Source organism: Colius striatus, chromosome 1, assembly GCF_028858725.1.
Source record: "Colius striatus isolate bColStr4 chromosome 1, bColStr4.1.hap1, whole genome shotgun sequence".
NCBI classification, from domain to species: Eukaryota; Metazoa; Chordata; class Aves; order Coliiformes; family Coliidae; genus Colius; species Colius striatus.
In genome coordinates, this window is record NC_084759.1 from 16,583,324 (window position 1) to 16,605,419 (window position 22,096).

Here is a 22,096-nt window from a genome sequence, read left to right on the forward strand (position 1 = left end):
TGGGCATTGAGTGCACCCTCAGTAAGTTTGCTGATGACACCAAGCTGGGCAGGTGTCTAGATATGCATGAAGGCAGGAAGGCTCTTCAGAGGGACCTGGACAGGCTGGATCAATGAGCTGAGGCCATTTCTATGAGGTTCAACAAGACGAAGTGCCACAACAACCCCATACAATGCTACTGACTTGCAGATGTGTGGGTGGAAAGCTGCCCAGAGGAAAAGGACCTGGAAATATTAATTGACAACCATCTGAACATGAGCCAGCAGGTGGCCAAGAAGGCCAGTAGCATCCTGGCTTGTATCAGAAATCGTATGACCAGCAGGATCACGGAAGTGATTATCTCCTGGTACTCGGAACCAATGAGGCAGCACCTCAAGTATTGTGTTCAGTTTGAGCCCTTCACTATAAGGAGACTGAGGTCTTGGAGCATGTCCAGAGACAGGCAACGAAGCTGGTAAAGGGTCTGGAGAACAAGTCTTAGGAGGACTGGCTGAGGGAGCTGGGGTTTTTTAGCCTGCAGAAGAAGTCTTTTCCAAATGAAATGATTCTATGACTGTGTAAAAGAATTTTAGTCTGAAATCAATGTTAGACTACTTAATAATGAAATTCTATATTGTGTTTAGAGCAACAATATAATGTTAGTTTCATGTGTTGGTAATTCTATGGTTTATTTTTTTTTTTTAACTATTTCTGTTTTTCTTTCAGTGTTTTGTATCCTACTTGCGTTCAGTTTACTTGATGAAGAATAAGGAAGTATTTGATGTTTTCAAGTTGCCTTTAGCAGAATATGCCCTGTAAGTATGATCAACTTGGAAAGTGAAAACTGGGTAGTGAGAAATTTTGTATTGTATGATAGCTTTAAATAGCTGTTTTGACTCTGTTAACACCGAGTTAGTCTTCTAATGTATTTACAGTTTCATATTTATGCTATGCTTTTGCATATTTCAAAGACATTCTAAATAGAAATGATGTTTAAAACCAACGTGTTTCTGTAGAGAGAAGTAACCCTTACAGCAGAATGTGCATTTGCTATGTACAACAGAAGACAAAACTTATGAAGTAAAAGGATAGAGAACAATAGATTTGGGGTTTTGTTATATTTTTGGGTTTTATTTGGTTGTTTTTTCTCCCAGACTGGCCCTCAGCCTCATACCTAAATGCTAACCTGTAAAGTGTTTTATTTAAAAAGAAATTGGGAGTATCTAAAGATGACATATTGCAGTCTCTTTTTGAGTGTGATTGGGACATTGCTTCTTGGATGTAAGTTACTTTTCAGAAGATTCAATGTCCTTGCTAATGATGAAACATCTGCACTGGACTGAACAGCATCTATTTTACTATATTTTTGTACATATTTTTGAACCATTCTGTATTTTGTTTGGGAAGGAAATTAATTTTGACAGGTTGACTTTACAGGTGACAGCCATCTGAGATTGTTTTAAGACACGAAGTTTTTGAATAATCTCATGGGACTTAGGGTGATCAGAAGGGAGTAGGAAAGTGCTCAAAGATTCATGGTAAATTAATTTTATGTCTCTGAAATTTCATACAGAGAAGACTTAAGTCTTCAAACTTGTCAGCACCTGGCATAATGAACTAAAATGTGACAAATTACTAGACTGTAGAACACTTGATCTTGTGCTGTGCTGCCATTAACAGTGATTGTTTTTTAAGGTACATAAGCCTATTACAAAAGATGCTTTCTTACTTTATGGGCTGAGAAATTTAAAAAAAGAAGTAGTGGAAACTGCACCATCACCTGTGTGATTTGTCAGTATCTTTAAAATCTTATTGTAGGTCCTACTGTGCTGAATGTAAAGAAGCAGTGGCAGAAGATTAGGACTGAGAGAGGTGACCACACAAATTTAACCAGTGTGTTAAGAAACCATCAGACAGGTGGTGGTAATGCTGCATTTTTGGAATCCCAGTGCCTTGTCCTGGATTTCAGCATTGTGCACCACTTTGTATCTGATATTAATGTGGACAGAGTAGTCTACAGCTCTTTTCTTCTCAGGATTCTGTGCCAGGATTTGTACTTTCTTCATCAAAGGCAATTCTAACCCCAGCTTTGCCATGTTACTAGTAAGTCACTCCTATATTAAAATGCAAGAAACTAGACAGTTGTCTGGAGAAAATAGGAGAGGTTTAGTCAAGACTGCGAAATATCTGGAAGCATAATCAAAAAGTCAGAAGACAATGAATGTGGAAGGTAATTTGGAGATTCTGCTCTAAATGAACAGTTTATTGACACTCTTCCACTCTCCAGACTGCTAGTCTACATAAAGACACCCTGCTGTCCCCTGGCTTTCAGTTCAGTGCACATCCGCTGATACAGTGGATCAAGTCAGGTTAAATTATCTGAAAGACCCTCAAAGTCTGGTACATTTGAATTCTGCATTCAGAAACAGCTTTGGTTTGTGTTCTGTGCACAAATGTGTGGTAAAACCTGGATTGAGAATCCTTTCTTCCCTTTGCCTTCTGAGTGCTGAAAAGTGCTTCAGCCGTTCTGTGGATTTACTGCTAGCTTAATAGATGTTACTCCACTAAAAGTCCTGCAGAGAAAACAAGGTGTTTAATGCCCCTGACAGGTTTGCGTTTCAGTCTGTCAGGCTACTGCCCACTTCCTTCATTGCTCTCTTGCCTGGCACATCTGTGCACTGAGATTCTCTTAAGCTCTGACAATAGTGTCTGCAGAAAAGCAGTAGTATCTTTTTATTCTTGCATCTTACATAAAACTATGTATATATTATATTAAATTAGTATATATCTAGAAAACAATATGTATAAAAATAAAAACTGTGTGTCTGCATGTCTATACTCACATACACATATGTAAAAACTGATCACCTTTAAGCTAGGATGCATTAGTATTCTCTCCTGTAGCTTCTCATTATAAATTGCTATCAAGAATAATTTGCTGGAGGAAGACTTGCACAGGCTTTGTGTTAACATAGGCAGCCTTTAAGATTGGTGAAGAAGAACCTTGATGTTTGCTTAAAAGAGAAATCTGTCTTTTTATTGCAAAAGACAGCTTTGAAAACATAAGAAAATGTAAACAAACAACATGATGGAAAGGAATGATTAATTAGTGTGGCCTCCTGGATAGGAGACAAGGTAAAGAGGAGGCAGAGATTTGAAATATTTTACTTCTCAGGCACTTTATTTTGTTAAATGCTAACATATATGTACCAGTCCCCAGGGGCAGATGTGTGCTCAGGCAAGTGTGTAACAGGCAAGTGTGCTCAATGGGCAGGTCAGACTCAACTCTAAGGGCCTGCTAAAGAAGGTGATTTTCTCTGTGAACTTTGTCATGAATTCCAGGAAGAATGCAGCATATTTTTCTCTGTTTATCGCTGTATTGATACAGAGAGAATTAAGTAAAGCAGGTTGAAGCCAAATGATTTGGGAAATATCTGATACACACAATTTAGTACCCAGGTAATTTTTCAAGTATTGCTGTAGGTAGCTGCAGGTGCTGCCAAATCCTAAGAGGGTGACACCAGGATATATGATCCATCTGTCCACACCTGTCTGCCCTCTCACTGGCCTGGGAAAGCAGCTACTGCCCTCACCCCAGTCCTTCTGGCTGTGGTTGTAGGCCTGACCCTTGGTGGGTGCTTAGGGAGGACTCCGTTCGTTATCTTGCCCCAGCTGCCATAAGCAAGTGCAGGTCTGCCTGTCACATGCCCCAGGCAGCACCCGTCACAGGCTTTGCACATGTTATCATACCTTTGCTGGTTTTTGACCCACCTTCTCTCTGCCCTCGTACTTCCTTTTCTACACTTGAGTCCCCATTGAAACAATTTTTCCCAATTTTTTCCAGTCTTCATGCACCTGTAACCAGATTTAGTATTTGTCATGCTGTATATTACTCATATGTACCTCTTTAGTACCTCCAGTTAGGGCATTTCTCATGCAGCTCCCCCCTCCCACAGACCCAGCCATGCCTTTCTGAATTTTCTGTAAGCTTCTGAGCATACAGATCTCTGAACAAGCTGCAGTCTCCTCTCTCAAAGTACGGGGTCATTATTCTCTTAGTCATCATCCTCATTTCTTCTAGGATCTTGAACTACCTTTTCTCATCTTGTAGCCAAGCCTGCTGTTGACCTTAGAAGCAAATGTACTTGGCATATGCATGAGTTCCAGTAGAGTGCCTCTCAGAGTCAGCTAATCCAAGCTAACTTGGAGACATGGTCTTAAATGCACTCTAGAAATCTCTGTTGCTTGTGCTCTGTGGTATTACACTTTGAGCAGGTGTCAGAATGGCTCAGGTACTAAGAGCATCAGGGCCTGCAACAGCAATGTGGAAGATTCTTTTACTTTTTTAAAGAGGCTACAACTCAGTTTATTAAGTGGTTGTGTTCCAACCATGACTTCCTCTTTGTTGGCCTTCTCTTTGATCCTGACCCATAAACTCTTCATTAGCTTGGCCCTCCTTATTATTAGTAGACTACTGTGCATTTGAGCTCCTTAATGTACAGGGGTAAAGCTGGCTAGCAAATAACATAGCAAAAGCAATTTCTCTGTTCATTTTGGTTGTTAATCAGACCATCTGAAAAGCCTTTTAATTCAGATTTGTGTCACTTCAGTTGATTTGATTTCTCCTGATTTCACATGGTTGCTCATCCTGTCTTGTGAAAACATTTTAAATGTTAAGTGTGGATGTAGCATACATTGCAAGGCAAGTAATAACACGTTTCTTCTCTTGAAATAGCTTTTGGGAGTATTTAACCTTTTTCAAGCTATTTTAAATCTTTGTCTGAACCTATTCTACAATAAAAGAAATAGCTGTGCTATGTTTTTATGTGTTCAAATTATTCTGAAGAAGTTCACTAATGGAATATGTCTTATATTTAGTAAATGTAGTAACTCAGAATGAAGCATTAACGTATGTAAAATTGCGCAGGACTTTTTCAGAAGTGACCTCAGATTCTTTACAACTGGTTCATATTTCAAAAAGGGCTAGAAATCTTCTAGGTGCAGAATAGGAGATTGCATGACACTTACAGATTGTACTGGTCTTAAATTTCCTCTGTAGTTTGTTTCATGCAAGGACCGATTTTTGTTCTGTCTCAGATTCTGTCTTTCTGAAGAGAGATGCCCAGCTTTTCCACCTAATCCAGAGAGAGGCATAGTGAAGTTACTACATTAATCTGAACATACTCAAGATCTTTGTGTAAGCATAATTAAGAAAGCTCAGAAAAAGTTCATTTTAAGTCTGATACTTTGAATTAATTTACCAAAATGTTTACTGTTCTTTGAAGTTACCATTTTTGTTTGCTATTGAATAAGGAATTATTCTTAAAGCCATACTACATTTTTTCTTTTATAGTTCTACTCTTTTAACTTCTTTGTCAATGATTGAAGAAGGTGCCTGATCATTGTGGGTGTTTTGTTCAGTTACTTCTTTGCATTCCATGGTCAATGTTAGGGAATGATGATGTCTGGCCACCTCAGTTTCTGTTGATGAATAGAACAGTCAGCTGTACTTTTATTCCTGGTAGCAAAATAGTCCATTGGTTTCAGTATTGCTTTAAAAAGCTTTATATAAAATGTCTTTCAGCAAGAGCTTGCTCCTGAGAAGTCATTGCATTTCACACTGTAATATGAAAAGGGTTTGTTCTTCAGTTTGTCAGCTGTATTTGTTTTGCCATTTAAAGGCTACCATAGTCTGAGGACTACACTGTGGCATTGGCAAATTTTAAGTGGTCTGTGTTAGGACATATGGAAATCACTAAATAACTTACTTGCTTTTTGTCTGTCTTTATGAAAAGACCTTGCACGTTTCTTATTCAAGAAAAGTGCATGAAGTGCTAGCACTAAAATAAAAGCACATCTGTAACTTCAGTTGGAGTAGGACTGTGGCCTGAGTGGGGTCTAATGAATTAATGAAAGCCTTTTTAGTCGATGTAAAAAACGCTGGTTCATATATACAGATTTTTTAGTATGACTACACTCTAGATTTGGCATATGATTAGGTAATAAATTCTAAAAATTATGAATCTTACAATAATGAAGAAAGACTTACCAGTAGTAGAATGTATTTGTCCCAAATTGTTTTCCATTTGGAATATACTGTAGAAAAGAAAAAAGCCAAAATGCTGATTTTGAGAAGTTATGTAATAAAAAGTCGAGATTGTTTATCTGCACTTTGTTTAGAGTTATTTACTATTACTTTCTTAACAAATTCAACCTTAACACCTTTCCTCTCCCTGAAGTCTGAAGGCTGTATTCTTTTGGTTCAAATGTCATTGAATTGGAAAAGCACTGGCCTTTTTTTCACAGGGTTGCTAAGCAGTGTAGCAAAATTGGCTAACACTGATAGTTTTATGCAATCATTGAAGACATCAGTTCAGAACAGCAATCTGGCAGGTAGGATTTCAAATTTGAATGAGAAAAGCTGTGGTGGAGTCTCCTCCACATCATGGGCTGCTCTTTCTGACTGTTTTTCAGCTTGTTCTGTGGAGAGAGTAATTTCTTCACTTTGTCCAACTTTTCACAGCAGCCATGGTCTTTGATACTAACTCTGTTGACACAGAAGAGATGCTATGATAAAAAAAGAGTTTGCAACCCTGTATGCAATGTGTATGTTTGCATGAGAAAGAAGTGAACACAGAATGGGTAGTAGGCTGCTTGCAGTACTTTGTCAACAGTTGACTGCAATATTTTATGTAGAATAATGTTGTAAAATCTGGAAAAGCAAAAAAGTGTTTCTCTTGCAAAGGATCTTTTTTGCTACTTTGATCCTTGTGCCAAAGAGATTGCACATTCATTGACATTTTGGCAGTCTCCTTATACGTGTTTTACTGTGCCTGGTCTTAAAGCCCAGTTCTAGGTTTGAATCTCCTCCAGCTGCTGCAGTGAGAGATTGCATCTGCTTTGTTTGTGGGTTTTTTGTTTTGTTTCAAGTAGTCAATAGGCCAAACTTCAACACAGAATTTCATTGCAAAGCTAATTAGTGTTAGCTGTCAAACAGCGAAACAAGTTTTAAGATTGTTGATTGCTTCAATTCCAGTTCCCAAATGTGTTGTGTTACCCTCACAGCAGTGCACTGTCAGCAAATGTGCAAAATACACTGGATAAAAACTTCCTTCGATCTTTGTCTTGCAAAGCTCTGTTTCTCTGTTTGCTTTGTCATTGCTGTTAATTGCTTGTAGAACAACAGTACTGGTCTATCAGGAAAACTTAAAATTAACTTTACATTAAAGTGAAGAGTTTATTTGTTGAAAAACTTGTTCCTCATCCTAACAGGATGAGCTGCTTTTTAAGTGCATATCCACTTTTCAGTGTCTTAACCTGTGACGTGTACCAAAACTACTCCGTTTAACAGCAAATGAGGTTGTGTTTAGGTTGATTTGTTTATTATTTAAGCAGGGTACTACTCCTGTCTACTCTATCCCATTGGCTACCATGCATGATTGGCTACTATGCATGATTCAAGGCTCTCCAGGGCCTATAGTCCACTCTTGCTGTTCTGCAGTACTGTTTGGATGTTTCATGGACTGTTTATAATGATATTTCCACTAGGAAGTATAGATTTGATTTTATTTGGAGCTTTGTGGTGAACAGAATACATGATGCTATCTACCATTCTATGATTCTACTTGAAATAAGCAGCATTAATAGGAGAGGTAGTGTATGACTGTGCATAAGCTGAATTGAAAGAGTGGTCTTTCATATGTGTGTCTATATATGTACATGTGTCTACAGATAGCCATTTTAGTTGACTACTTTACACGTTTGCTATGTGTAGATACAAGTTCTGAGTTTTGCACTCACTTCTGTATTGTGTTTTTTTAAACGTAGCTGTGGTCTCTGTGTGTTCTTTGCATGTTGTCAGTTTCCCTCCACATCTTGTATTCACCTAATAATACAACTCATGAACTTTGAAAGACACTTAAGTATTACTTTTTCAAATTTGGATTTAACACAGTGAGGTGTAATAATGATAGGCAATTGCAAAGTTTACTGAGGTCAAGTAATCTGTTGGAAACAGTGTCTGTTTCCATGCAGTGTCTGTTTTATTTCTGCTATCTCTTCATCACTGTGAGACAAATTGGGTGTTTGGAAAGTTCTGTCCGTTTATTTTTTATATAATTGGTGTTTCTTCCACCATATCTTACTGTGAGTCATAAACAATTTGCTTTTCAGGTTCCTGTGAGGATTTTGTCACTGTTCTTGAGAGTTCTCAGTTATTTCATATTCCAGCCTCTCCCAATGTTTAGTTGTATTTTTGAAGTTTGATTGTCCAAAATAATGTTTTTGTTGGTCAAAAACTGTTTTTGTTGGTCAAAATGTATCAATATGAATTTCCCCAATGAAAATCAAATCACTTGAGCCATTAAGGGCTTCTAATTTAATCAAAGCTTATATACCTATTTTTCAGATTAATTAATTTATTTAATTCCATACTTCAGATCACTTGGTCTTGCAGTGGCACCTCGTGTGAGATTTCTTCAAAAAGCTCAGAAACAGCTACGTGTGAAGGAGGCAGCTAATGGAACAGATCACTTGAAGGAGACAGAGCAAAATAAAAACACCATGTCCTCAATAAATGATGATGGAGTGGGGAAATGTGGAACTGATTTCAGTGGAAAGGTTTCTGTTAACAAAACAAAGGAAGAGGACAGGAGAGAAACAGAGGAATGTTCTGCTTCCAGTGATGGTGTTGAAGAGAGTGGTGAGTCTGAGGATGAAGGAAAAGAGGCCTCAGAGGAGGAGGAGAAAAAAGAGGCTTCAGTATCAAGCCGGGTGCCAGACCCAGACTCTTTGCAGTTCTTTGAAGATGATGATGATGACGATGATGATAGTAAAGGTCTTGATTTGCTGACAGTGAAACGAAGGAATGTTTTTGGTGTGGAAGCTACAGATAATGCAGCACCGGTAAGTGCACTTTACAGTAAAGCTCATAAATCTTAATGTTGGACACCTTCCAAGTAAGGAGAAGGAGAAAAGACAAAATCCTACTCTTAGCAGAATTCTTGCTTGAAGTCAGATATGTTCTCTATATGTATCAGAGGTCAGAATTGCTCCCAAAAGATAAATGATGTGACTTATGCTTTTATCATTTTATGTTATTAGCATAAAGTAATTCTATTTGCATAACGAATATCTTTGTAGTTGCTTTAATTTATGAATAACACAATTTAAATACCTTGAAAATTTTGACAGTTTTAGTTTTTATCACTTCCTAATTTACTTGTGCATCTCTAAATAGCTGCCACTTCCAGTCATAATTTTGGTGCTGTACTGCACCTTATGGCACTCATAGCCAAACTGCAATACATGATGGTCCAGTTCCTGATATTTGTCATGAGAAATGATCTTTGCAATAATGTAACCTTCAAATTGTGATTTTTACTTTCACCAGGACCTTTGCTATTAGGAATTGAGCCAGTATCAGAGAGAGACTACATGCATTTCTTGTAAAACATGGTTATAAAAGCTTATTAAAAGTATTCATGTAGATCATTCATTTCCTGGGCGAGTAGCTTTATAATTCAGGATTTCTCTGTGCTTAGTGTTCTGAGAAATGTTACTTTTATTTAAATATATTGTCATAGTAAAGACGGTTTTGGTTTTATTGAAATACAGTGTCATAGTAAAGATGGTTTTGGTTTTTGTTTCTTCTATAAAGCAGATTTAGTATGTGCATATTGTGAGTTTTTTGGGTATCCTTTGCTATCTAGCAGCTCTATCTGGAGTAAAGAGAACCATCTGGTTCAGCAAGATGTTTTTCTGAACTTACAAGGGGAGCCTCCTGTTAAGCAAAGTATTTATTTTTCCAACTGGTATTTTAAATCTTTATCTGTGCTGTGCACAGGGCACTTGTCATGAACGTATGTTAAATCAGCCCCCTACCTAAATTTTACCTTTACCAGTATCTTTCCTTTAGTATTTAGTAAAGTGTATAAAAGAGTTTTATTAGCTATCTTTGTTGAAAATGAGCAGTTGCACAGTAGCCTAACCGCTGCCTGCACTCTCTTCTTGACTGTGAGGAGGCTGCTGCAGCTCACTATCTTGTCCTAGAACAATGGGAAAAGATTGCTCCTGGAGTTATTTTTCTGTTCCTGTTAGATTCTAAGCCTGAGCTGTCTAGCCCAGGCACTGCCACTGCCTGGCAGTAGCTTATATTTATTAATAAATCTAAAGAAATTGCTATTTTAAAAACAACGTGGAGAAAAAGATTTCCACCTTAGGTAATGAATGATGTTTCTCACTGCTTTTATACTGCTCCCACAGTTTTCCAATCTGAAATAAATAGCCAATATCATGTTGCTTTTCTGTGTTGGAAAGTGAATTGGGAAGTTTTGTTCAGGAGATGGTAAAAGGGGAAACTTTGACATAAAAGAATGAGCAGCAGAAATTTTCTGAAAAGTAATAGTGATTTAGAAAGTAATTTGGAACATCACTGGGTAACCTCTTAACAGTTCTCCAGCAGTAAACATTTATAGGCTAGTTTATGCTTAAGCAAGTGAGACATTATTTTCTGTGATTCAGCGTTGATAAACTGCAGTAAGGGTTAGTGGTTTGTTCTTGGTGTGCAAATGTGGAAGACCTTATATCACTTGAAACCTCTTGTATGTGGGAGCATAATAATGAAATATTTAGGTATTCCTCTAAGCAGCTCTCAACAAAAAATCAAAAGTTTCAAGATCTGTACCAACAAGAACTTAAATATAATTTAAATAATCTCCTGCAGAAATGCTTACAGTAGTGCAATATGTGATTTTTAGAAAGCAGAAATGAAAATGTTAAAACCAAGTTGGTAAATGACAACACTTTTGATTTTTATTTTGCACTTGTTTAATTTCTGCATAAATGTTTTGAGTGATTATTCCTGTATTAAAATAGACCAGTCCATATCTAAAGAATTAGAAAGAACTGATTCTTCTGGGTTGTGAGAAGCACTGAGCAGTGCAAGTGTATTTTTTCTGCTGCCATGTGTTGGAGTGTCCTTCTACTGAGGACTTGGGAGCCACTTGACTACTGTGTACTGGATCGCTATTGCATTTGTAGGATGAGGCAGTGCATTAATAGTATCAAATGCTGCAGAGCGTCTAGGAGTATGAACACAGAGGGTACTCTCGGATAGATCAGTTAGGAGGTTTTAAAAAAGTCTATTCTGTGTGCTAAATAAGATAAGAGTCCAGTGGAAACGTTAGTATGTGATCATCTAATTGGGAGATGATGAGTATGCCTACAAAGGTTGAATTCAGTTTGCATTTGTGCTCTTAATGTGTGTGATTGATTTCACAGTTTCACTATTCCTATTTTATGCTTCTTGTTGACAACAAAACAGTCCCACTGAGATTGTTGAAATTCAGAATGGTTTTGTAAGTGGAAACATTACATTCTTATTCGATTTTTGAATATCTGTTGTTAGAGGCACCATTGCTTCCTCATCCTTGTGCCTTCCCTAGCTTCTCCAGCAGAAGACGGAGCCAGAAGGAGGTGTTAGGTTGGCTTCGAGTGTCCTGTGTGATGATGTAGTGCCCAGACCTTTGATCACAGGTGGAGTGTGCTCATCCATCTTTGTAACAAGGGAAAGGAATGAAGCAAAAAGGAACAGGGGTTACACAAATTGATGATGGAGTAGAAGGGGATCTGTGTGATTTTAATTAGAACATTCTGGTTTTGTTGAATGTCCATGGTACCCAATGTAACAGTGAAAGGTAGCTCACAGTGTGAAGTGAGACACCTCCAACGTTAGTTCTTTTAATAGCTCGACTTGCAGTTTGATTCTCCTCTTTCCTTACCTTAGTGTGGCCCTTGGCCATGTGCATACTCTGTCTCTGTTGTTTTGTATGAACAGAAAGAAAAATCTGTTCCCTGCACTGCTGTATAAAAGAAACCTTGGAAAATGTGACAGGCCTTGGCAGATATTATAATTTTGTTACTAGCTTCTAAGCTCACTTTTGAAGAGGTACTCACTAGCTACTTTACTTGTGAGTTTTACTTAAATATGGCAGGATTTTTAGCTAGGGATGTAACTCATGGGACTTATTTAGAAGTACAGTCTTATGCTTAAAAAGAAGGTCAGCCATATGCACAGAGCACAGAGCCATTAACAGATACACAGTACTTAACGGTTGTGTAAACATTATGGAAATTATTTGTTTAAAGTGCATTTAACAATATTAGCATTATTGATGTTGCAAAGACTGTAAGTACTCCCTGGTTAAAAAACTTTGGGTTTAATGCTAATTTTATGAAATTGGTTGTTGCATATAGAAATGCAAAGGCTGTACTTTTTGATCTTCAAGAATTATTTATTTTTAGAACTAAGATTAAGCCTAGAGTAGTTTTTTTCGTGGTTTTGTTATACTTCAGTTTTAGTCACCTTGTCAGACACATTGCATACTGTCAGACTTTTCTCTGCTATTGAATTTTCAGGTTTAAAGTAGAGAATATTCAACTACTCTTCAGCTTGCTGTGACTCCCTCTCTGCTCCTCTCATCTCTTGTTTTATGAGCCCTAAACCTTTTCAAGAACAGTATTTATCGTAGAATCCTAGAATGGTTTGGGTTGGAAAGGATCTTAAAGACCTTCTAGTTCTAACCCCTCTGCCATGGGCAGAGATACTTTCCACTTGACTAGTTTGCTCAAAGCCCCATTCAACCTGGCCTTGAACACTTCAGGGATGAGATATCCACAACCTCTGTGGGCAACCTGTTCCAGTGCATCATTGGGAAGAGCTTCTTTCTGGTATCTTCCTGATAATCTAGACCTCTTTCAGTTTGGAGCCATTACCCCTTGACCTATCAGTACATGCCCCTGTAAAAAGTCCCTCTTGTGCTTTCTTGTAGGCCCCTGTAGGGACTGAAAGGCTGCTACAGTGTCTCCTCAGCTTTTCTCCAGGCTGAAGAACTTCAACTCTCTCAGCCTGTCCTCAGAGGAGAGGTGCTCTAGCCCTATGATCATCTTCATCACCCTCCACTGGACTCATTCCAACAGACCTATTTCCTTCTTATGTTAGGGGCCCCAGAGCTGGACCCAGCGGTCTATGGGAAGGTGTTTCATGACAGTGGAATGGAGGAGGGGAATCCCCTCTCTTGACCTGCTGGATATGCTCCTTTGGGTGCAGCCCAGGATACAGTTGGCTTTCTGGGCTGCAAGCACATACTACTGAGTCATGTTGAGATTCTCATCAAACAACACTCCCAGGTCCTCCTCTGCAGGGCTGACCTCAATTCCTTTCTCTGCCCATCTTATGTTTGTGCTTGAGATTACCATGTCCCTTGTTCACGACCTTGCTCTTGGCCTTGTTGAACTTGCAATTCACGTGGGCCCACCTCTCAAGCCTGTCAAGGTATCCCTTCCCTCCAGCTTGTTGACTGCACTGTACAGCTTGCTGTTAGCAAACTTACTGAGGGTGCACTTTATCTTGCTGTGCATATCACCCTCAGAGATGTTAAATAGTGCCAGTGCCGATACCAGCTCCTGAGGAATGCCAATCGTGACTGGTCTCCACTTGGACATGTTATTTTATATATCATAATTCTGTCTCAGCTAGATGGCTTGCTTTGTAATCCAATAATGTTAACTAATAATGAAATCTTCTTACACTTCTTCGATACCTAAAAACTATAAGCTGACATATTACATGTTTCTAAAAGCAGGAACAAACAGACAAGGGTAAATCTCCCTAACTAGAGATGATGGGTGAGCCTATAACAAGAAGCAGAGTGGGCTGGTTGTAACACTGGCTTTGCACAGAAAGTAAATCAAGGAAACATTATTGAATATGCACCAAAGTGAGGACAATAGTCCTCCAGAATTTTCTTCAGTTGTGTTGAGAAGGAAGCCTGTTGCTTTCCACAGAAAGCAAAATTAATTTTCAGAGATGGGATTCATCTTGATTGCTTCTCTTTCAGTGACTTTTCCTTCTGAATGGGATTTCTTTCCTTCAGTTCCATGTTATGAGAGAGATTTTTGCCAATCTTGTGTATAGATACTGTTTTTTCTGTGTGAAGCATCTTCTCATTCCTCTTATGCTTTTACATGAAATCATTTTAAATGGGTGACTTTATCTTCCCCCTGCTTTTCAGGGGATAGTAAGGTAGAAAATACTTCAAGGAGGCAAGAAGCAAAGGAGCAAGCTGACTGACTCTATTAGCAACAGTTTCCCTTAGCGTTTGCTCCTGCTGTGGCAGTGTGCTGTGTCCAAGAGGAGAAAGCTGCTCTGGGCAGCCTGCTAGCTATAAAAGTGCATTATTGCTTGGAGACAGGTTGCAATGCTAGTGTTCTGGCAGAGAAAATATAGAAGTTATTTATTTTCAAGTTAAATAAAAGTCAATACTGTGATGCATTATATACCATAAATTCTCCTTCCTACAGAATGCAAGCACTGTAGGTTCTCAGCCTTGTAACTGTTTGCTTATGTATTTTCAGTTGAATTATAGCAAGTAATGATGTATATGAAGTTACAATGTATTTGCATACAAGTGAAGAATCCTGTTTTAAGAAAGAATATGTTTTATCACCTGTGAATGGAAATAAAACCTCCTGATGGTACCTTAAACCTCCTTATGCAGAGCAGCCAACAAACTGACAATACATTCCATAAAGGGGGTGGAAAATTTTAAAGAAATCACATTTTCTTTCTGTTGAATTTCAGTGACTTAAATACAACCAAAACTTGTTTTTAAGAATGTCTATGATGTCTTGACATTCAGGAGTACTTCTGTAAATTACACAAAGGGCAGGGTGAAAACATTTCTTTGCATTCTTGGACGACTTTTGCTCTTCAGATTTGCAGGGATATTTATTCCTCCAGCTTTATTATAGTTAAATGAAATGTTCATGACTTGCTTGCTAGATTAAACTATTTAACAGAGGCTTTTTAGACAGTTCTTTGTAAAAAAACATAATCCATGTTGAAGTCCAGATCCATAGATCAGTTATTTTTTTAATCTTTCTTCATTGCTTTTTCTGGTTAGCTGCTTTACTACTCCTCTCTCTGTTTCACATCCATCTTCAAATTTAACTCTAATGATTTCTATTTTCATTCATTTTTAGCAACTTAGTAAGAGTTGCTAAATAAGAGAATTCTTATGAAGAATTCAATGTAAATGTTCATCTCTCTTGCATTTTTAAGGCAGCATTTCAGATATTTGTGCCAATCTCTATGGCATTTAGGAAAATAAAAAAAATCTACAGGATCAGAAGTCTTTCTGAGTTACTGGTGAGCTATTTATTTCAAAGAAAGAGCTGCTATGTATTTCTTAAAGTCTGTATGCAGCATAAAATTGTCATCCCTAAGGTTTTTAATCGTGTTTAAATATGGATAGAATGTACCATTTGGAATTTTGTTTAAATATCTACTGTTATTACCGATCTTAATTTTCTGAATCTGAGGCTATGAAGTACACAATTCTGATGTGCTTGGCTTTCCTTGTGTAGGAAATTACATTTCAAGGTGCTTTTGAACTGTTGTGAACTGTTGTGATTCTTTTGATTACTACAATCCATCTTCTGGATCTTTGTTGCTTTTGTAAATAACAATCTGGTGTAGAAAGATGCTAGATGTGTAGGGGACTTTGGTTTGAACATTTTTGTTACAGCTCATTAAAAAGTACTTTCTCTTTTCAGCTAGGAAAGGCTCCTCCAGGTCTGACGGGAATTACTGACAAGCAAGGCTTTTCCAGCTGGCTTCAATGTGCTGCTTGTCTTCTAGAACATGGGATGTTCCCAAGTTAGTATCCACTGTAGCAGACTTCTGAACTAAGCAGTGCCACCTTTAATTTTAGTTACTGAAGCTGTGGGCTTAAAAAAGTTCCTTAATTCCATATACCGTCTGAAGCAGCCTGACAAGTTCTCCTCACTCTGCTGAACCTGCTGAAGTATCCCATCGTTAGCTGTCCTAATGAGAAGACTATTTTACAAAGTGTTTCTTTGTCTGACTTCATTGAAGTACTATGAAACTTTTGTTTAACAATATAAGTTTTGAAACTTTTCTTCAGTTAAGATCTTTCTGGAGGATTGATGGTTTGTGCAGTGAAGAGTGATGTGAGCAGGCTCAGCTATTACTTATGTACTCAGGTTTCAGCATCTGGTGCGAATTGGGGTTGCAGGGACGCAGGATTTGTCTCATGATTGAGTGGACCCAAAATGACTGAGAGAGGTGTATGGTCTTGTATCTCAAGAAATATTAGGATATTGTATGATTTAACATGATTCATCAAAATATCATTTGTTAAATACTTCTAGTGGGTTACTCAAGCCTGCAGTAATACCCTCAGTGTTAATTGCTCTTAATCACTGATTTATATCCTTGTTTAATATTTTGCAGCAGTTACATAGATGAGTGTGAGTGAGCCAAATACTTTGCATTAAAACTGTCTAGTTGTAATCAATATTCCCTGAATCCATAGGATTTTTAAAGGAAACTGGCATTTTAGAGTTTAAAATCATCAGTGCCTGAATGCTTGCTGAGTGATGCCACTGGAAGTATTTGTAACTATGACATAGTTTTTGAATAAGTAATTTTCTAGAAGCTGAGTGCTAAATCTGTGAAAAGCTACTAGAAATTATACATCACTAATTTGTAAAGGAAATGCTGCTTACTGAAGTAGCAGTAAAGCAGACCAACAAACAAATGCGTATCTGTAGTATTCTGACTACTGTTAGCAGTGTGTAGTTGATGGCAATTATTCTTTGTTGTATTTGTGAATGTCTTCTCTGATACAGACATTTGCTATAGTGAGCATTATTTAACGCACTACCCATGCACATTTAAACAATATTTTGGAGCAGTTTTCTGAATTTGTATCTGAGCTATGTTGTTTTAGCCGGAATCATTTGATAATTACAAAAAGAAAAAAAATGGTGTTTTGGTGATGATTCATCAGCTGTTAGCCAAAATGAGTCTCTGGGTAATTCATTACAGTATCACTAACATACAGATTGTAATTTAATGACTATTTTAAAAAGGAAAAATGTGTGTGGAACACTGTTTCCAAATACTGACCTGCAGACTAAGGAGCTAGGCTAGTGATCACAGAAAATCTGCTTGGTCATGTGGAGCCATCTCTTCTTTCCCTGAGAATTTGGTTTGTCCCTGCTGTGAAGGGTTGTAGTGTTGGCAGGAGCAGCTGGGAGGGAGTCTCTCACCTTCTGCAGGCTGTGCTCTCTGCTCTCCATCTTAAATGAAAAAACAGCTACTGCCTCTCGGGATAAAAATTTTTTAAAGGAACTTTGCTTAGAATGAGTGAAAGAGAATTCAAACAATTAAGGTTGCATCAACTGGCTTCACTCAAAAAATAAATGAAGTATAAATTTATTTGTACCAGCCTAGTGGGAAACTTTTACAGGTGTTCTCATCATCATTCATTATCTACACCATGCAGTTCCTGTGGTAGCTCTCCACTTATTTCAACGCAGGGTTGTTCCCTTTGCCTGAGCTGTGTATGTGTTTGTTCCTCCTCCAGGACATCTTGGTCTATCTGATCCTTACTGTTCTGTGTAGATCCCAGTGAAGTAATAGGGTTGTGCTTTAGAAGTGAGATGTCTGGCAAACCTGCCTGAAGAATACAGAAACACATTAGTAAATTTCTCAGAAAAGCATACAAACAAGAAATCTTGGTGTCCTTGTTTGGGGCAAAGGCACAAGAAAACAAAGGGACAAAGGGAACACTTTGAGAAGCTAAATGGCAGTGTAATTTCTCTAAAATCTATCTTCTACGTGACCAAACCACAAAGGATTATTTAGGACTGTTGTTTCATGGTGTTTTTCTGAGGTATCAGTGACTGTGCTTGCTGAGAGACTGTGCGAGTAGGCAACTGGAGAAGAAAAGCCAACTTCATTAGTATTGTGGTTTTAAAATTATTTTTATCTGCTAGCAGTGTGGAAGAGGAGTGTGTCTGAGGTATTTATGCCATGCCCATCTCGGTGTGACCATGCAGGGAAAGGAATACAGACCAATAACTATTTGAAGTAATAGGTAGTATTGCCACAGTTAATTTTAAATGAATTACTGAAAGTCCCTTCCGTGTTTCCATAATCTCTGTGTTGAGCAAAATTTGTATTAGTTGATATTTTGTTTATTTTGACACTTTTTTGTCTATGAGTCAGAGTGCTAGAATCCCCAAAACACCAGCTCTGTGGTGGCAGCTTTCCACCAGGTTCAGAACACAAGGATAAGGTCTTTCAGAGTGTAGAATGAAAATATGTTTTTCTATCTCTATAGGTGTCTTGCTGCCTTTGTGGAGAAATAATGCATATACCTCATAATTTTGAGAAAATACTATTTTTACAGTCATCACTCTTTCCCTATGTATACAGTATGAGTACTGTTTGTACTGCTGGGTGATGTTATTGCATTTGTTGTCTTTATGTCTCATTAATGCATGGCAGGGAGTCCTTCTGATGCAGTCATAAATCCCAATGTCACTCCCAAACTTTTCTTTTTAACAAAGGGCAATAAAATAACAGGCTGATAATACTAAAATGCACACTAACAGCTGTGTTAAGCTTTTCTGTCTGAGGCTTGTTTACATTAAGATACACTGAAAGCCAAAGTGTACTTCAGCTGTAGCTGTTCAGACTTGTAACAGAGCAGACACATGTTCTGATGGATCCTGTTATATTCCAGCCATGAGAAGTCACTGATTTGGACTTGCTGAAATAGATAGTTCTTCAATTTCCTTATGTATTTTGGGAATTGCATGCTGGCCTAGATCTCTGCTAAAGAATATATCTGTGTGAACCGTTGGCTGTTATTTCCTGTGATGTCTAGTCGATGTGAGACTGAGCACAGGAAGAGAACAACCTCTAAGGAATTCTGTGAAAGTTTCAACATCCTGGCTCACGAACAAGTACTGTATTTGCTAGTCTAGTCTTCAGTATATTTTTCTAATGTGTTTCTTGAGGTTTTCACACCAGGTTGAAATTTCAGACACTCTTGTATTGGATATGGGAAGTATATTTGCAGAATGAAGTTGAAATTTTGAGTCTTTGTTTTCGTTATGTTTTCATTGCCATTGGTGGAGCAATGTTAAATACTAGGTGTTTGTTATTTTGTAGGTTGTAGTAATTTGTTACATTTTCCAGCTTTTCTGCCAATAGCTTCCCTATTGTCTGAAAAGTATAAATACTCATCTATTCATTTTTATGGTTGTCAAAAAAAGCTGAAACTTTTTAAAAACAAATATACCATCTGGAATGTATTTATACATATGTTGCATGTCACAGTGACATGGTAACAAGAAAATAATCACTGGTAGCAGATATCGAGAGGTGCTGTCAATGAGAGACTGTGGTAGGTTAGTGAGTGTTGATGCAAAGTGTATTTTGATTAGTGGAGTCAAAAGAAATATTAATCTTATTTCCAGCTTTAGGACACAAATTTTGATTGGGAGTTTCTAGTATGTACAACTCTTAGACCAGTTTAAAAGCAGTATAAAAGAAGGCATGTTGTAAAAGAAAACTTTGTAAGTAGCTGTGACAGAAGCCATTAGGATTGATATGAAGAGGGGATTGAAGGGAGAAAGGAGAAAGTGAGAAACCAGACCTGACAGGTGCTAGTTTTGTATGAGGATAACAAATGCATGAGGCACCCTTCCAACTTGCTCATTGGGAAGCCTGTAGAATACTGTGAGCAGATTCTTGTCTCTTTAAACATCATGTTTCATGAAAACTTACACCACCTCTTTTGCATTTATTTTTGAATATGTGTTAGTGTGTTGCTCACTAACCAGAGTTTTGAATATGGACTAATTGACTAATATATTATTTGTTTCATTTTTTTTTATACAGTTCTTTAGTGCTATAGTAGTTCCACCTTACATATGTAAAGGGAAGTGGTCATCTAGTCTGACTTCCTCCAGTATTGTCACCCTGTTATTTTACTCTGTCACTTCTATATTTAATACAAAAACTTGAATTTTGTTTAAGTACCTCTTTCAAAATGCATCTTGTCTGGAATCTGGAGCCATGAAGATATTCAAAATCAATCACTAATGGCAACTTTTTCTAGTGGCTTAACCTATTTGTTTATGTTGCACTGAAGATTTGAGTGTGATATTGAAGAATAAAGGGAGACTTAATAAGAGGACAGCAGTTGAGAGCAAAGATACTCCAGCAAATATTCTTTTGGCCTGCAAGAGAGACTATTTGAACACACAGAAGAATGTGAGAAGAAAATGTGACATTGTTATGGAGGAGTTGAATGATGTGACATAAATTGAAAATGCAATGTGCAAATGCAAATTAAGGCAGCATTTAGCTTAGGGACACTTTGTTACTGAAAATTATCAAATGTTACAAGTAATGTAGAAGACATCTCATAGTTCTTTGGTGATGGAAGAGATGGTGAGAGAGTTGAACATTGAATATTTTCGCTGACTGGAGTCAAAGTTCCACTCCTTGCTGGTTCAAGTGTTATAATTAGCTTAACAAAGCAATCATTAAAAGAAAGAAAAGTTTCATGTACCATATTTGCAGGTTTCAACATCAGCACTTACTCTAAGCCAAGGAAAAGTGATGTTTTCATTAGCCATTTCTGTTCTTGTGGCTCTACAATCCTTTTTTAATGTGGTAAATTTAAAGCATAAATTACTTCAAATTCTCTCCATTTTCAAGAAGAATTTTATTCTGTTTAGTACAGCTGAATTTTTCAGTGGGTCATTGAAGCTAATCAGTCTTGACATTTCTCTGTTACTGCTAATCTTTTATGCTTAGAAAAATAACATCTTCATATTTTACCTTTGAATGCTTTGTAAGCACTTATGAACAATAATAATCTAAAACATTTCATGATGTAATGTAGATCAGCTGCTAATGATTAAAACTAGGACAGCTGTAATGGAATACTTACTGGATAAATTGAGAAGAGACTAGCGAGTGAGTAGTTGCATGAGAGGTTAAATACTTCTAGTGGAAAAACATTGGAGAATTGCAATGTAATCTTAGGTTGAGTCTATCAGGCATGAGCATCTCATTGAAACACAAATGTTGGCACATTACTTTCAGGTTTTTTCTTCAGTTACTGCAATAATAGTAAAAAATAATTTCAAATAATACTGTTTTTATGTAGTCACCTCAATGTAGCATAAGTGGTGTGGTCTCTGAAATGGACCTAGCATCCATGATGCGCTTATGCTGAGGTAGGTGGTAAATCATGTAATGGAAAACTGATCACACTGTTTTTTTTTTTTAATGGGTCTTCAGCTAGATGAATTTCTTGCCTTCGTGACTGCACTGGCACCTCAGATTTCCTTCACCTAGCAGCATATTGTCTTGTATTGGAACTTCTTGACTATATTATATACAGAGTCAGACAATTGCTCAGATACTTTCTTGGAAAAAAAGATGTCAAGTAAACTGGAGCAGATACTATTTATCATAGAAAAAGACAAGTTTTCTGCTGGTACAAGATGTTGGCTACCAAGTTGATATAGCAACTGATGTATTGGATGAGAATCTCTAAGAAGCTACTATCTCCCTAGTCAAGGAGAAGGGACTTCTTGTTGGCTTGAATGTTGTTGGCTTGAGACCGGTGACAGACTGGAAATAATACTGATGTCTTTTTTTTCCAGTAGCTGGTCTTTGCCTGGAAGGAGTTGTGGTTTTGTCCCTGTGGGAGGATGGAAGACAGCAGGCTGCTCCCGCTGTGAGAGGCTCCTGTGGGCAGGGCTGGGGTTTCCACATGTGATTCACACCTGCTTCCACAGGATCCAAGGTGGAAGTCCTGAAACAGGCCTTTGTCCTCTGCCACTAAAGAGGCTGAGGTACCCTGACAGTAGATACCTGTGTTTCCTTGTGTCTCACCTCTGTCTACTGCATTAGTCATTTTCAGGGACAGAATGCTGCAGCATTCCCCCTCTTGAAGAAGTGACTTTCCTGCATGGTTTCTCATGATTTATATGGTAACTCTTAAGGATACTTACCCAGTTAGATAAAAGGGAGTTAATGGAAAGGAGTAGCATTTAAACTGGAGAAATGGGTAGTTGTACTGTTTTTTCTTTCTAGCTTACAAGTCTGACTGTAAGGAGGAAGCTAGGTCAAATCCACAAAAATTAGCAAAAGCATTTTTGTACATGTGTAACTGTGTCTAAATAAAGCTTTTACAGCTAAAGAATTATTAGCTCTTCT

At 37.7% G+C, this 22,096-nt stretch overlaps 1 protein-coding gene across 1 annotated transcript in view; it reads left to right on the forward strand.

Moving 5' to 3' along the window:
- Nucleotides 1-22,096, forward strand: part of DDX10 (DEAD-box helicase 10) — a 172,810-nt gene that overhangs the window by 40,000 nt on the left and 110,714 nt on the right. Inside the window, exons 12-13 of the mRNA XM_062020406.1 lie at nt 706-794; nt 8,418-8,883. Of these exons, the coding sequence (XP_061876390.1) occupies nt 706-794; nt 8,418-8,883 (555 nt within the window). The remainder of the gene's footprint in view (nt 1-705; nt 795-8,417; nt 8,884-22,096) is intronic.